The following is a 14,621-nucleotide window of genomic DNA, read 5'->3' as shown; positions in this document are numbered from 1 at the left end:
GAAGAGCAGGAGCTCAGGTCGCTGGGCGGGTGTCAGTGATAGCCTGTGAACCCAGACATGGAGAGGTACCCTAGACACCACCAGTGCCCATCAGAAACCATGAAGTCACGGCTTGCTGCTACCCTGAGTTCTATGAGGCCCATCCATGTCCCCCACAGTGGGGAGCAGTCTGGGGCATCTGTGTATGGTAGGAGTAGTACCTGGACAAAAGGGCATGTGGCTGGGTAAATCCAGTCTCACTGTTCTCCCAGATACCTCCTCACCTGGGAAGGTTAATACAGTAATAACAGGACTTCAGAGCAGCAGGGTTTAGTATGAGTTGAGTAAAGGAAAAGATGGAAAGCTTACCTGACTACCTCTTATTTTTTATGTGCATTCAAACTCATTGAGCTGGAAGGTCACAGTGTAGAAATTTAATTTCTGATCATTTGGAAAGCACTGCTTTGGCCCTTTCTTTTATTTAGATACCATTCTTTGCTTGGTGCAGTACAAGCATAGTAGAGGCAAAAGCTGAGTCAGAACACACACCAACTCCCGTGTGTAGGGACTTTGCTGTTTTTAGCTCTGCCATGTAGTTACTACCTGGAGTGATGAGTTGTGCTCCTACCCAGAGGGTCCTCACCTTTACCCTGAGCTAATCCCTGCCCCACGAGGCTGAGACGAATGGGCAGCCCTGACAGCATCAGGCTGGGACATCTGGGGTCTCATTTCTTCTTCCTGTTTGTCACATGCCACTACATTTCCTTCAGGTCGTGTCTGTGAGCTAACACCTGAGAAGTTTATCACCCAACGAACTGATAGAAAAATGTAATTTGAGGATTAAAAACTAACAATTTTAGATGTTAAGTTTTAGATGTCAGAGGATGCCCATCATCCTTGAGGCTAAATTTGAGAGTTCAGCCCACATTTCTGCTTCTTTGTGTTGTGAAAGGCAAGTTTTCATTTGGTTTTGGTTATGCTATGGCTAACCATAGGAGAGAGGGGTCACATAAGCTATCCATGTTGTAACCTTTTCACGAAGCTTACGCCAATTCGTCTGACATATATGAAACTGAGAATTCATTTAATGATTAAATTATAAAGTATAACAGGATTAAAAGAGTAAGAAACAATAGTACTCCTGAGATTCAAAAAAACACACCACACAAGAAATTCTCCTTGCTTCCCGAAGAAGCAATTTCAGATAATTACAGGAATAAAACTTTATTTTCTTGGCTTCTGATGATCTTTTGGAAGAAGTCAACAAGAGTAGCTCGAGGAAACTGTCGCCTTAAAAAGCAAAGATTTGGGTCTCAGCAGCTCAGCAATTTAAATAAAGAGCCCATTTCACACCGCGCCTTCTTCCTTGCGCTGTTTCTCTAAATTGCAGCGCTGCCAAGCAGTGCCTGCTGCTGGTCCCCAGAAGCCTCTCAAGTTGGCATCGATTTCCACGGTGCGCTGCCAGCTGCCTTCTGCGCGCGGGGCGGTGGGGAAGCTCTCCTCGGGCCTCTGCTGAGAAAAACCCAGTCGCGCTCCCCGCGGGGAGAGCGTGGGAGCCAGACGCGCCCTGCCCAGCCCAGCCCTCCTCCAGGAGTCCTCCCGCCTCATGCAGCTTTCTGTCGCACCCCCACCCGGGGCCGTGGGAGCAGTGGCCGTGGTGGACTTGCAACAAAGACACCCCGTGACTTCCTCCTTCGCCCTCGCTGTGTTTCTGAAGATTTCTCTCCCCTCTTCTCCTTCGTTTCCTAGCATGCCGTCAGACTTCCTGAAAGTGCCCCCAAAATTCCAACGGTGGCTACGCGTCTGTCCCTTTCTACTGCCCCAACTCTTTAGCCCTCTGCCTGGTCACAAGTTAAAGTAAAAGACCAATTCTGCTATTATTTATTTTAAATATTTGTTTCTAACAGGTTAACTGAGAATTGTAGTTATGGTCTCAGAAAGGTTTTTAAAACGTCAATTTCACAGGGACTCATTTATAATGATAATATCTAATAATAAACTTTAAAGTTTTACTTAAAATAAGTGACATATTCTCCATAAATAACGAAACAAAGATTTACTATCCAGCACTGTTGATACATAACATTTTCATTTTAGCAATGCAAACCTGATCTAGATTCCATATCTATTTATCTATCTATCTATCTATCTATCTATCTATCTATCTATCTATCTATCTGTCTGTCTGTTATCTATCATCTATTTACTTCTATGCTTCAGTTTGTCTCTAGAGATTCTTTACCTTTGCTTTTTTTAAAAAACACCCCAAATATCAATCAGCACAAAATCACAGTGATTCATAAAAAATAATACTCTCTTTGTATACCTGATAGAAAATTCAGTTTTCCAAATGTTTTCAAATAACTGTAGGTGCCATTTCCAGATGTTGTCTTATCCGAGACCCCCTACTTCTGCGATAAGAAAATATGCAGTGTGAAATCTGCTCTAATCATTTTCCCTACCAGCATTGGACAAATATTTGAGGCCAATACATTTAGGTGGACCGAGCATATCTTTAAGATTTAAAAAGGTACATAGAGTTATTTGGAACCAAATGAAATCAAATCTTCCTGAATTGGCAGTATCAACAGTGTTAAAAATGTCATAGAATCTAATACTTATTTTGTAGCATTTGAAAGACCCTGAAAATAACCTTGGATTTACTGGAGATTTTTATGCTTTTCTGTTTTCTGTTTTCTGTTTCTTCTGAAAACCATTGACTAATTCATAAAGCTGACATCATTCTCCAATGTAGAAATACCCTTAATCTGTTGTCATATCTGAGAGTTTAGTAGTTGAAAATATTGATTGCATGTTTGTGTTCTGAAAAAAATTTCTTTTATATCTTTTAAGCCACTAAATCATGATTTGAAGTGAAAATTTTTCCATATTTGGTTGTCAGCCAAAAATATCAGTGGGAACCAGCTTCTGTAGGTCTGGTAATGGAGAGCAGGGACCAGCCAAATTCACGTTTGGTGTTAGTGTGGTGTTTCACATTTTAAATGCATTCATATTTAGCAATGGATTTGAAAGAAGCTTTCCTGTGACAAGTTCCCAGAAGCTGCCCTTTCTAGGGTATTTTTCTTTAATCTCCTTTATAAATTGTACTTCTTTAACAATTGCCTCAAGACACGAACAATATTAATCTGTACTTACATTTCTGACATTGATTCTTTATTATTCCTTTTTTTTTTTTTTTTTTTTTGGTGGAACCAGGATTGAACTCAGGCCCTTGCGCTTGCCAGGGAAGCACTTATTGCACTGAGCCATCTCCCCAGCCCAACATTGATTCTTTTAGACTTTTTTCCACAAACAGACTTTCCTAATGGTTTCCCTAATTCACCTGAATTACCCTATAACAGAAAACAGTGATGATTTGACAAATACAAGACTTACTGACAATGTTCTTTCTTTTTTTTTTTCTTGTACCAAGAGCTAAACTTACAACCTTGCACTTGTGCCACTAGGCCAAATCCCTAGCCACAATTTTCAATTGTTATTTGTGAGTGGATAGCTTATGACAACACCATCTTAATTGGGAAAAGAGGAACCTAAAGTTTGAGCATTCTCACTGAAAGCATGCATCATTTTTGGTTATGTCTGCTTCACAAGGAGAAGCTAGGGAATTCAAGCCTATGTATTTCTCCACTTCTTTAGCAAACATTTATCGGACTTTCATAGCACCTGAACTTTGATTGATGTATCTGAAAAAGGAAATAAGAAATGATCGTCAAGGTTATATCAGGCAGCTCCTAATTCCCTTCAGAGGAAATCTCAGATTTGGCCATACAGTAGTAGAACCATGGAGTGGAGGAGTGGTCAGAGGACGCTAAGTTCCTCCTCCAGTGCCTTATGTCACACGTGACTGTGGCCAGGTTCTGGAGTGCTGGGTTTTCTTTCCAGACATTCTTTCCAGGTTCTTCTTCTCCTGTTGAGACAAGTGGAAAAGATAACAAGACTTTACCTTTATTAAAAATAAGAAAAGAGACCTTCTCTGCAGAGCAAGTACAGGCCTCTTAAAAATCGGGTAAGAAGTGCAGTCAGCCGGCTGACAACAGACACAGCGGCCAGAGGTGGCAGCCAATGTTTGTATCTCCTTCTCATGGTGACGTCGGGTCTGGACTGTCCTATCACAAACCTGCTAGAGCTCTGGTGAGAAGAGCTGAAGATTGCACTCTCTGTTTGGTTGCAGAGGCGGGGCCTTGGCGATGGTTTTGCGCGTGTGTCCCAGGGCTCTGTGATTGCCACCCCGTGCCCACACCTTAATCTCTTGCCTCGTTATGGCCAAGCCGCCAAACTTAGAACCTGAGGTAGAGAAAAAGAAGTAGCTAAAAATCTCATTATCGAACTGGTTGGCTACTCTGTGGGAGTGACTAAACTCGGTATCACTTTGAAAATCCAAATTGCAGTTTGGGAGAGGGGCTACTGGTGACCACGCAGTGGGCAAGAAGATGAGAAGAAGGCTGAAAACATACTAGGCCTAACTTCTTTCTTCTGGCCAGTCTGTGTTCTCCACACCTCACATCTAAACAGTGACAGAACGTTATAATGAAGATCGCTGTGTGCTTATCTTGAGTTTCAGTAAGGAGGCCTTCCATACAAGGAAAACATCATCTGTGCTTCTTTTACGTCCAAGCAAAAGGCTACAGTAAAGGGCACTAGGGCCATCAGAACATGAAACAGAAAAGCAAAGAGCAGTAAAGCGATCTAGGCCTAGGCCTGGCTGTGGATAGCAGCTGCTTGTGAGCATGTCTGAGAACAGCTTCTATGGAGCCTCCCGACCCTCAGGAGTGTGAAGGCCCCGTGGAGGCCACGGCTGCTTCCAACGACCACAAAACCTCACAATTGTACCACAACTATCAGTTGTGTTCACACTGCAGCTGTTCATGTGTACTGACGTGTGGTTTTAATAAAGAATTATTAATAAAAGAATAATAAAGAATGGAATGTTTTTAGGGCTCTCCTGTGATGACTTTGTTCTTTATTCAGAACCTGACTGAATGAATGTTAGGAAGTTTGGCCAGGGTGAGTGACTCCCACTACCCACTCCAGGACAGTCCACCAAAATCGGAGCCATCCATTCCCTTCTGGTCACTGTTGCCTCCTGTCGTTACATCTGGACACGTAGCTCTGGGAAAGAGACACGAAGTAGTTTCCCTTACATGAAACATAAAAGGAGTAATCCTACATCAATTCTAGTCAACAAATCTCATTTTTCACACTATTTAAAGCTGTTATGAAGATTATGCCACACCAAATAGTAAATCCGTCTTGAAAGACACATGTATTGTTTGTAACAATGGAAATAAATCTACCCTCTGCAGTGAATTAGTAGGACTGAACCAGAGAGTTCAGGAGTTCCCAGGACTTTCTTCCATAGATGAGAGCAAGTGATGAATTGCCTTCAGAGAAGGGGAAGTCCAGGGACACCGGTGTTTATACTAAGACATACGCAAAATGGTTATGGAGTCATGGAAGCAGGTCTAGCTACTTCCTCTTATTTTATTGCCAGTATAGACACTACTTCTTAGTTATCAATGAAAGGAACGTCAATGTCTTTGTTTTCTTTGCAGGTTCAGGACGCATTTAGATGCCGACTGAGAAACTGCCAGGACCCGATCAATGCAGACTCATCAAGTTCTTTTCCTAATGGGCATGCTCAAATCATGGTGAGCTTTTATCTGCCCTCTGATTGTTTCTTAAGCTGTGATTCCTCAAGAGAATTTTTTTTTAAATCTTTACTTGAAAAATAGTGTAAAAATCCCATTTTGCATGGCGTTGGCTTTAGTTCATTGATGACAGGCCCAGAATTTAATACCCAATAGAGATCTTGTCTGGATTGCTTGTACATCCAGGATCTATTGCTGGTGACTTGAGTGTCCACTGAAGATTCTATGTCCCACTGCAGTTCCTCCTTCTTGCCCAGGACTGGGGGAAGTAATGTGTGCACACTCAGAAACTAGGAACTTACATGTCTAGTCTTTTTTTTTTTTTTTTTTTTTTCATTTAGTACAGGGTCTACAGGGTCTCACTACAAACTGTTTTCAGCTTCCAAGTGCTGGGATTAAGGGCGTTCGCCACAGCACCCAATCTCAATCCCTGTCTCAGTACGCCCTGGGGGCTGGGTCGGCAGGACACAAGGGAATCAAACCCCGGCCACTGTGGTCTGCCTAAGCAGGCGCTTTAGTCCTACATGTCTAGTCTTAAAGCAGCAGTTTCCAGCCATGCTGCGTGTTAGAAACGTCAGAGGAGCTACACACCAGACCTCCTAGATCAGAATTGGTTGGGGGTGGATCCCATGTGTGGCTGAAAATGAAAAGCACAGTCCTAAAGTCTAAGGAGTAGCCACACTTCCAGTGAAAGGTCCAAATTGTACAAGAGCCTTGAGTGTGCTTGAAATTAAGGGATACTGAGGACATAAGTGCTTTGGTGTATTTTAGAAATGAAATACAATTTGAGCTATGTCATCAAAAGTAAATACTGATTATAAAGGAAGCTTTCATAGTATATTTAACTTATTGTGAACATTTTTTGGGCTAGGCAACATAAAAATAGACTAAACAATGTATGAGTGACTGTGATTTGAGAAAAATAAGTAATTTCCTACCCAAACAATTAGATAACTACACAAATCATTGATTTAAACTATTTATCAAAAAAGACCAATGATCAGAAGAACTTGCATATCACAGTTCATTTATTTTTAAAATTTTAAGCATGCTGTTTTATTTTTAAAATAAGTTTGAGGAACTATATAGGTGGGCATCGGAGGAACATCATTAATGTTAAAATTTAATTTCTAAACCAGAGAGCCCTGTGTTACATTTGAGTGACAAATTCACCATGGAAAGAACCTTGTTTGACTAGTAATGGTTTTCCAAAGGTGCGTTATAATGGCTGGCCGGTTAGTTCAGTTAGTTAGAGCATGGTACCAAAGATGCATTATAAAATATAAATAACCCAAAATACAAATAGTAAAACATTTATTTAATATACACATCATAGTGCATGTTGGGGTTGAAAGATCAGGATTACTAAAGCTAGAGAGTTGGACTCCTTCAAACTTCTACCCTTTCGTATATAGTGATTTTGTGCAAATTGAAGATGACATTAGTTATTGTATCACCTTATTCAAATTGTGTGTCATGTTCCCTCTGATTTTATTCAAGTTTGGTTTCTAAGAAGTTCTCCTGAAAACGATCTGATTAGTCCTTGAAAACTTCTCTTATGCAAAACAATAAGCCTGCATTGCTCAGTCACATATCTTTAAACTTCAGCAAATTGGATTATCAAGTTACTTGAGGTCTTCATTAAATGATGGTCTGTGCCTTTTTATTTCTTGTTACAGACAGACTTTGAAAAGGATGTTGACATTGCTTGCCGATCAGGTAAGAATATTTGGGTCTTACAAATATAATCCTTGGGGATGTAGGTCATTCCTATGGGTTTTGATGTTTTTAAAAAGGTATGACCTCTACACCCCATTTTTAAAGAATTGCATAATTCTTTTTCTGCTTAAACTCAACAATTTCAACACCCGCATAATGCCATTTTAGACTATGAATGTTCTCACACCAAAAAAATATTCCTTCTTGGCCTACGTGTAATTGGACATGATATTGCTTCTCGGCCTTTTGGTTAAGACCAAGTGTAATTGGACATTATAAATACTGTACTTACTTTGACCATACCAACTTCAGTGGACAAATGTATTAATTCAATGTGTGTAAATTTTTAAAGGATTTCTACCCAGTGGGATGAAGCTTCCACTGACTACCTCTTTCAAGAAGTATGTTAATGAACAGAACTTCTGAAACACTTCAGGGGGAAAGCCTTTAAGAAAAACAAGTGAGCGGAGTGTGATGGCACACGCTGTGTCACCAGCAGGGACAGCAAGGACAGCAAGCTTGAGCCTATTCTGGGCAATGAAATGAATTAATGGATCTGTGGCTCACAGCATAAGTAAAACAGGGACTGATGATGTGAGTCAGTGCAAAGGCTCTGGGCTCAGTACCCAGTAAATAAATGAATGAATGTCAAGTTTGTTTCAAAAGCTGCATAATTTAATTAAAAATCTTCTAGAATAGATTCATTAAAAAGCTCCTGTGGTCATCTATCTTTCCCCTAAAGAGTCACATAGAGTTTTGTGTTTGTTTGTTTGTTTTATTTTGTGGTGAGATTACAGGTGTGTGACCACACCCAGTCTCTGTGGCCAGCTCAGCGTGCCCAGGGGTGGGCCTGGCATGGTGTGTGGTGCCAGGGATTGAACCCCAGGTCTTGCACTTGCCTAAGCAGGTGCTTAGTCTGCTGAGCTATCTCACCGGCCCTCACATAGAGTTTTGAAGACAATGCAGTGAGAGTCTAGGGAGCTGAGCCATGCGCTTTCACATACACATTAGCTGTGGGTGACCTGTGATCTGCAGAATGAAGAGTGATATAATCTGTGTCATGAGTGAACAAGTAACCAACATCCATAATTATTTTAGAGATTAATTGTTTCAGTTTACTTTAGGCAATTGTTCAGTAAGGCAAGAGACAGCTTCATATAATAATAGAGACAAAAACTAACCTTCTTCCATGAACTATCATGTGCTACTTCACAGTTCTTCACAAGGACATTGGTCCTTGCCGGGCAGCAACGATAACAGGGACACTGTCCAGGATTTCTTTAAATGATGACGAGGAAGAAAAAGGCACAAACCCAGAAGGGCTGAGTTACTCCACCTTGCCTGGAAAGGTCATTTCCAAAGTCGTCATCCAGCAGCCCACAGGCCTGCACATGCCCATGGGCATGAGCGAACTGAGCAGTCAGTGTCTGAAGACAGAGCACAGTGAGTTGCGGAGAACTGTGTACCTGTGCACAGATGACAATTTAAGAGGGGCTGATATGGACATAGTCCACCCTCAAGAAAGAATGATGGAAAGTGACTATATTGTGATGCCCAGGGGCTCTGTGAATACCCAGCCATCACTGAAAGAGGAAAGCAAAATGAATATTGGCATGGAGACCTTGCCTCATGAAAGGCTATTGCACTACAAAGTGAACCCCGAATTTAATATGAACCCCCCTGTAATGGACCAGTTCAGTATGAACTTAGATCAACATCTTGCACCCCAGGAACACATGCAGAATTTGCCCTTTGAGCCCCGCACAGCTGTGAAGAATTTCATGGCCGCTGAGTTGGATGATACTGCAGGACTTTCGCGGAGTGAAACTGGATCCACAATATCAATGAGTTCCTTAGAGGTGAGTGGTAAAAAGTGGCATTCAGTTGAGTCCTGTGTCACTGCTTTTGGGGAAGAGAGCTCCCATTAGCTTTTTCAGTCATAGATCATATAAGAATTTGTGGCATATTGGGATTAAGGTTCTGGAAATAGCATTTTTCTAGTACTGCCTTAGAATCACATAATTCAAGATGACAGAAAAAATAAAAATTTCTCACTGTATTTAAAGTGATACCTCTCAGCTGTAAGTCTTTAATAATAGGAATCAAGTGGGACATTCATTAAAAAGTATCAGAAGATCCTTGAGGGTGGTACAGTAGTGTCTGGGTGTCATCACAAACTTAAACCAAGATCTGGAAGTTTTTCTAATGAAACTTGTTAAAAATAGCAAAGTGAAATATTTCTCAGAGTTTTATCATTACACAAATTATGGCCTAATTATCATTATGTTAGTTCAGTCTTATTCAAAGTAAACTCTACCCTGAACTATGACAGAATGATGACCACTGAAACTATTGGTTATATATTGTCAACTGTCGGGAAGGATTTCTTCTGAACATGGTAGAGTCAGGACTCTGAGGTTTAGCTACATAACCCTTCTGCTGCATAACCTAGCAAAAGTGGTAAACTCCATTCATCCCTTTTATTTAACCTATAGTATAGAAAAGAGCCAAAGCTATCATCATCAATATTGTATTAGAGTTTGTCAAGTGAAAGCCAAGGAATATAAAGTCTGATTTCTGTTGATATACCTCCTGTTAAAGATCTGCATGTGACTTCTATATCCTTTACTTTGAAGTTTTGCTGAAAGTCTACTTCTGATTTAGGTATTCAGTATATGACACAAGGCATGCATTTTCACACATAGTACCGATTCTTACAGTATGGCAAATTATTGTATAAGACACTAGAACAATGCCATTGTTAGGTGTTTGACCTTCCCATCAGAGATGTTCAAAAGTACTGAGGCAACTCTTCCTCCCCTTTGCAAAGCATGACTTCTCCTTGGCCAAAGTAAAGAGAATCATGAGAGGAGAAAGAAGTGTAGTGAATCCTACATTTTTAAGATTCTTCTTGATTGGGCCATGAAAATTCTAGACCCAAATGGTAGGATCTAGGAGAAAGTTCTAAGTTCTAAATCACCCTCAAACACGATAAATTTTTTGGTGGATGATCAAGTAGAAATCATTCCCAGAACTAAAGGCACAGATAGTAGCAGTGAAAACAAGCACAACACGGCTGGAACTTCCTTTTGGACAAAAGCATTCTAATATAACAAAGTAGTTATTTGTTTAATCATAAATTTCTTATTCCAGAGACTGTCTTGTCTGGTATAATAAAGACCACAAAAATATAAACTACAAAGGGTTTATCAAAAAACACAAATATTTTCAGAAGATGTGTAGTGAGTGGCTATATAGTATTTTAATATCAGTGGCACTTTGTAATGACCGCAAGGGAGTGTTCCACATAGAATAGCACTTGTCAAGATACTAGGAAGAGGGCTGGGGAGATGGCTCAATGGAATAAGTGCTTCCCTAGCAAGTTCAAGGGCTTGAGTTCAATCCCTGGTTCTGCAAAAAAATAAATAATTAAATTTTTTAAAAGATGCTAGGGAGATTTCAATGGAATTCTTTTAAAATATTTTAGTTATTGGAAAAATGTTTAACATTTAAATGCCTAAAAACCTAGCTGGGTTTGGTTTGCTCAAGTTATGTGAATGTGAACAAAAGACTGTGTTTTCTAGCTACCATTTTGTCCACCACATAATTTTTGTAAATCTTTATATCCTGATTATTAAGTATAAGCATTGTATATGACAGTTATTCAGCCAAAAGATCTGCATTTAAATTACTTCAAAGCCATAAGACTTACATCTTGAAAAGAAATGAAATTCATGACTCCAAATGAAAACTCGGTTCCTTATTCTCATTCTTTAAAAGTTTAATAGTTAGTAACTGCTTAGGGTGACCATTGTAGGAGACAACTGAAAGAGAATAGATAGATGTGGGAGAGAATAATAAAAATTTGCATTTATATAGCATCTTTCATTAGCATATCCTCCAATCACCTTAAACCATGAATTAATTAATCTTCACAGCACCTCTGTGCAGTGGATAAGTTGTGAGAATCTCCAGAATACAGTCATTTGTTCAAGGTTACAGAGCGAGTGCGTAGCAAGTCCAGGAAGAGAATCATTTTTTCTTTCTGTGATCAGTTTTATACCAAGCAGAAGAGACAAAAAAAGAGCCTGGACATTAGCAGGCAGATAACTTTCAAGTTCTTCTGAGTATGTAATAGACACGTGGTCTTAGGATGAACAAAGATGTAAAATGGTAAAGCCCGTGGACCAGAAGTACATACGGCTGGCAGCACCACAGATAGGGCTGTTGTCCAGCGTATAAAGTCAAGGGTGTGGCTTTCCTTCTGAACACAGTGACGTACTGGTGAGCAGAGTTGTCAGCTTTCCCAGATGGAGTCTGTCAGGCTGTTGAGGAAGATGGCATTCTGACAATAACAGAGGAAAAGTAGGGAGCAGGGATCCGTAGTAGTCAGGTGATGTCTCAGGCACTAAAGGAGAATATGAAGACAAAAGCAGGTAAATGTAAGAATTACACAAGGCCCTTCGCCCACCCTGAATGAACAGCAAGATGAAATCCACAGGCTTATCCATCTGGGGAAGCTGGTGCTACACAGGACAGCCAGGAGATAGACGAGATCGGGCACGTTCAAGGTGGTATGGCCGTAGACGCCAGGAGATAGTATCAAAATGTCTACCTGACTTCAAGGAGAAATGAGTTTTACACATTGCTAATGCAGAAAGAGATAAAAGGGAAAAATAAATGATAGCAGAAGCATAAGTTATAGCACAGAACTTAGTATTTATGAGGAAAATCAAAAATTGAAGTAGGGAAAAAAGAAAACCAAAGAGACAGAGGGTGAGTGGGAGCAGGATTTATTCAGATAAACTGGAGGTCCGTACAGAACAAGGGAGACTGCCCAACAGAAAGCAAGTTCTGCAGAAAGCCCACGTTCTATTGAGGTTATCCCCCTAGCCCCAGTTATTGGCTATGAAATGTCAGATAAGCTCAGGAAGTTCTTTTTTTTAAATTTATTTATTTATTTATTTATTTATTTTTATTTTTCAACAAATAATACACTGCATATATTCTTCTTAGTGGTTAATTGCTGTACAAGATGCGGACTTGTGATCCTATTTACAAACACCATTAGAACAAATCATTCTATTCATTAACAGAATGTAACTATATATCTATCCCAACCACTTTGAATACACAGATACAAAATGGACATTCATCTGTATACCCCATTTTTTCTAAGTTCCGTTATTGAATATTATAGGTGTGTAAACTCAGCAAAATATTCTAAAAGAGTCCAGTAGCCCATAATAGCGTTGGGTCTTCTGTTTAACTGGCAATGTCAGAAATTATTGACCTGAGTCCCCCACAGCTCAACTTAACAGCATGGCTTTATTTCATATAATTTCGTCTTCATACTTTTCTGCTGGATGGTTAAGACCAAGGTAAAGCAGGACCTATGCAACAAGAGTTGTAGCTTTTTGGTCTGAGAAGGTCAGTGAAATGCCCTCAGGATTTGTCCTGAGATCCTGTACCTCAGATTGTAGAACCTTTATCAGTGCAGCCATGTGGATGAGTCACGGCCATTGCTTGGCCAATGTGCTCTCTGTGAAAGCCTGAGAGAGTGTCTTCTCCCCATGTGACTCTCCTTAGGCCCACTCTATTTCATCGATCACTTTCCTCTTTGGCCCCATAATCTTCTTGATCAGAAAATTTGGGACACTACCGAGGCACATGACGTTACAGTACAAGTTCTCATATGTCCGCTCAGGAAGTTCTTGACATGAAAGCATATCTAGAGTTTCTCCATGCACACTATCATCTTGTTTCCTCATTTCTGGTAATATCTCCCTCACTGTGGTCATTCCCAGAATATGCTTGTTAAGGAATTCTGGAAACTTTAGATTTTGGATTTCCATGATGACAGAATAATTACGCTACAAAGGTCTCAGACCTAGGTGTGCTCTGGCTGCTTGGCTTACAGTTAAGAATGCACCTGGCATCAGCACGTGGTCATTCATTAACCTTTCACTGATTAATGAAACCTATTGAGTGCGAGGTGTATATAAAGAGAAAACAAACAAGCAAACAAATTATTGCCATGAAAGGGAGTGGAATAGGAAATAGAGAAGCAAGATATATGGCGTACAGGTATAGATTCTCTGTGATAAATCTTATCATTATGTATATCTAAAATGTACCAATGTATTTTTTAATGCAAAAGCAAACAAAAAACAAAGGGATGTACCACCAAGCTTTACAAACACTTGAGGGTCTGAAATCTAGTTTAAATCTTAGATTGTACTGTAGTCCTATTGGCTTATTTTTCTGAGAGATCATAGGTGAAAGAGAGAAGTCAGTAGTTGTTTTGAATCTCTGAGACACTGGTATTAATTAGCTTATAAATGCGCATGTCCTAGGCCTGTTCACACCTGTTCTGTGAAAGACTCTGTGTCCATGACTTCCGACTGGATGAGGCTAGCAGCACTGCCTGGATACTGGCGGAGGGGAGAGGCCAGCACTTGGGAGCCCTACTCCCTCTTTCTCCCTTTTCCTACTTCCACACAGCACTTCCTGCTTCTTCCGGAAGTGCCCACCCAAAGCTGCCATCCCATGAGCATCCAGCCAGAGAGGCCCATTGCTTCCCCTCATGCCAATGCCCTGGTTGCCCTCTGGTCTCCTGTACCACCTCTTCGCTCCTCCATCACTTGCATTCTTAAGCAATGTGTTGCTGACATGTAAACACTAAAATGATTTCTGTTGTTTTACCTGGCAAATCTCGCCTTAATTTCTCTAATCTCAAAATTATTTTATCAAAAACATGAAATTTTCCCACTTTGGATTTTCTATCTATGGATAAACTCACCTATGGTATTTGAAGATACTCTCAAAAAAGCCTGGCTCAGTCTATAACAGTGAACCAAGATACCATTCTAGGCTAAAGTTTTACAAAGTACTTTCCCTTGACATGAACTTTATAGCTTTCAACATAACGGATTTAAATGGTAAATATTTTAGCAACAGTTTCACCTCACTGGTAACTCCCTTATGGCTGTCATAAGAATCAAATTATACAACACACATGAAAACCCTTTGGAAATTGTACAGAGCACTTTGGATGTAAGGTTAAGTTATTATTATGTCATTACTGCTGTGCCTTGAATTTCTGCAAAATGTGAATGCCATATGAAATCGATGTTCAAGATGTTAGACAAAATGCTACATTCTTAAAAAAAAAATGCTGCATTATCACTTGGGAACTGGAAGACTGTCACTAACTGAGACCGTTGCAAAATCAGCCATGTGTAGCAACAGTTT

At 40.2% G+C, this 14,621-nt stretch overlaps 1 protein-coding gene across 1 annotated transcript in view; it reads left to right on the top strand.

Moving 5' to 3' along the window:
• Adgrb3 (adhesion G protein-coupled receptor B3) overlaps nt 1–14,621 on the top strand; it is a 336,851-nt gene that overhangs the window by 299,610 nt on the left and 22,620 nt on the right. Inside the window, exons 12-14 of the mRNA XM_004634385.2 lie at nt 5,553–5,648; nt 7,328–7,367; nt 8,583–9,226. Of these exons, the coding sequence (XP_004634442.1) occupies nt 5,553–5,648; nt 7,328–7,367; nt 8,583–9,226 (780 nt within the window). The remainder of the gene's footprint in view (nt 1–5,552; nt 5,649–7,327; nt 7,368–8,582; nt 9,227–14,621) is intronic.

The sequence above is a fragment of the Octodon degus genome, unplaced genomic scaffold (assembly GCF_000260255.1).
Source record: "Octodon degus isolate 3935 unplaced genomic scaffold, OctDeg1.0 scaffold00061, whole genome shotgun sequence".
Classification (NCBI taxonomy): domain Eukaryota; kingdom Metazoa; phylum Chordata; class Mammalia; order Rodentia; family Octodontidae; genus Octodon; species Octodon degus.
This window is presented reverse-complemented; position numbering and strand designations above follow the sequence as displayed.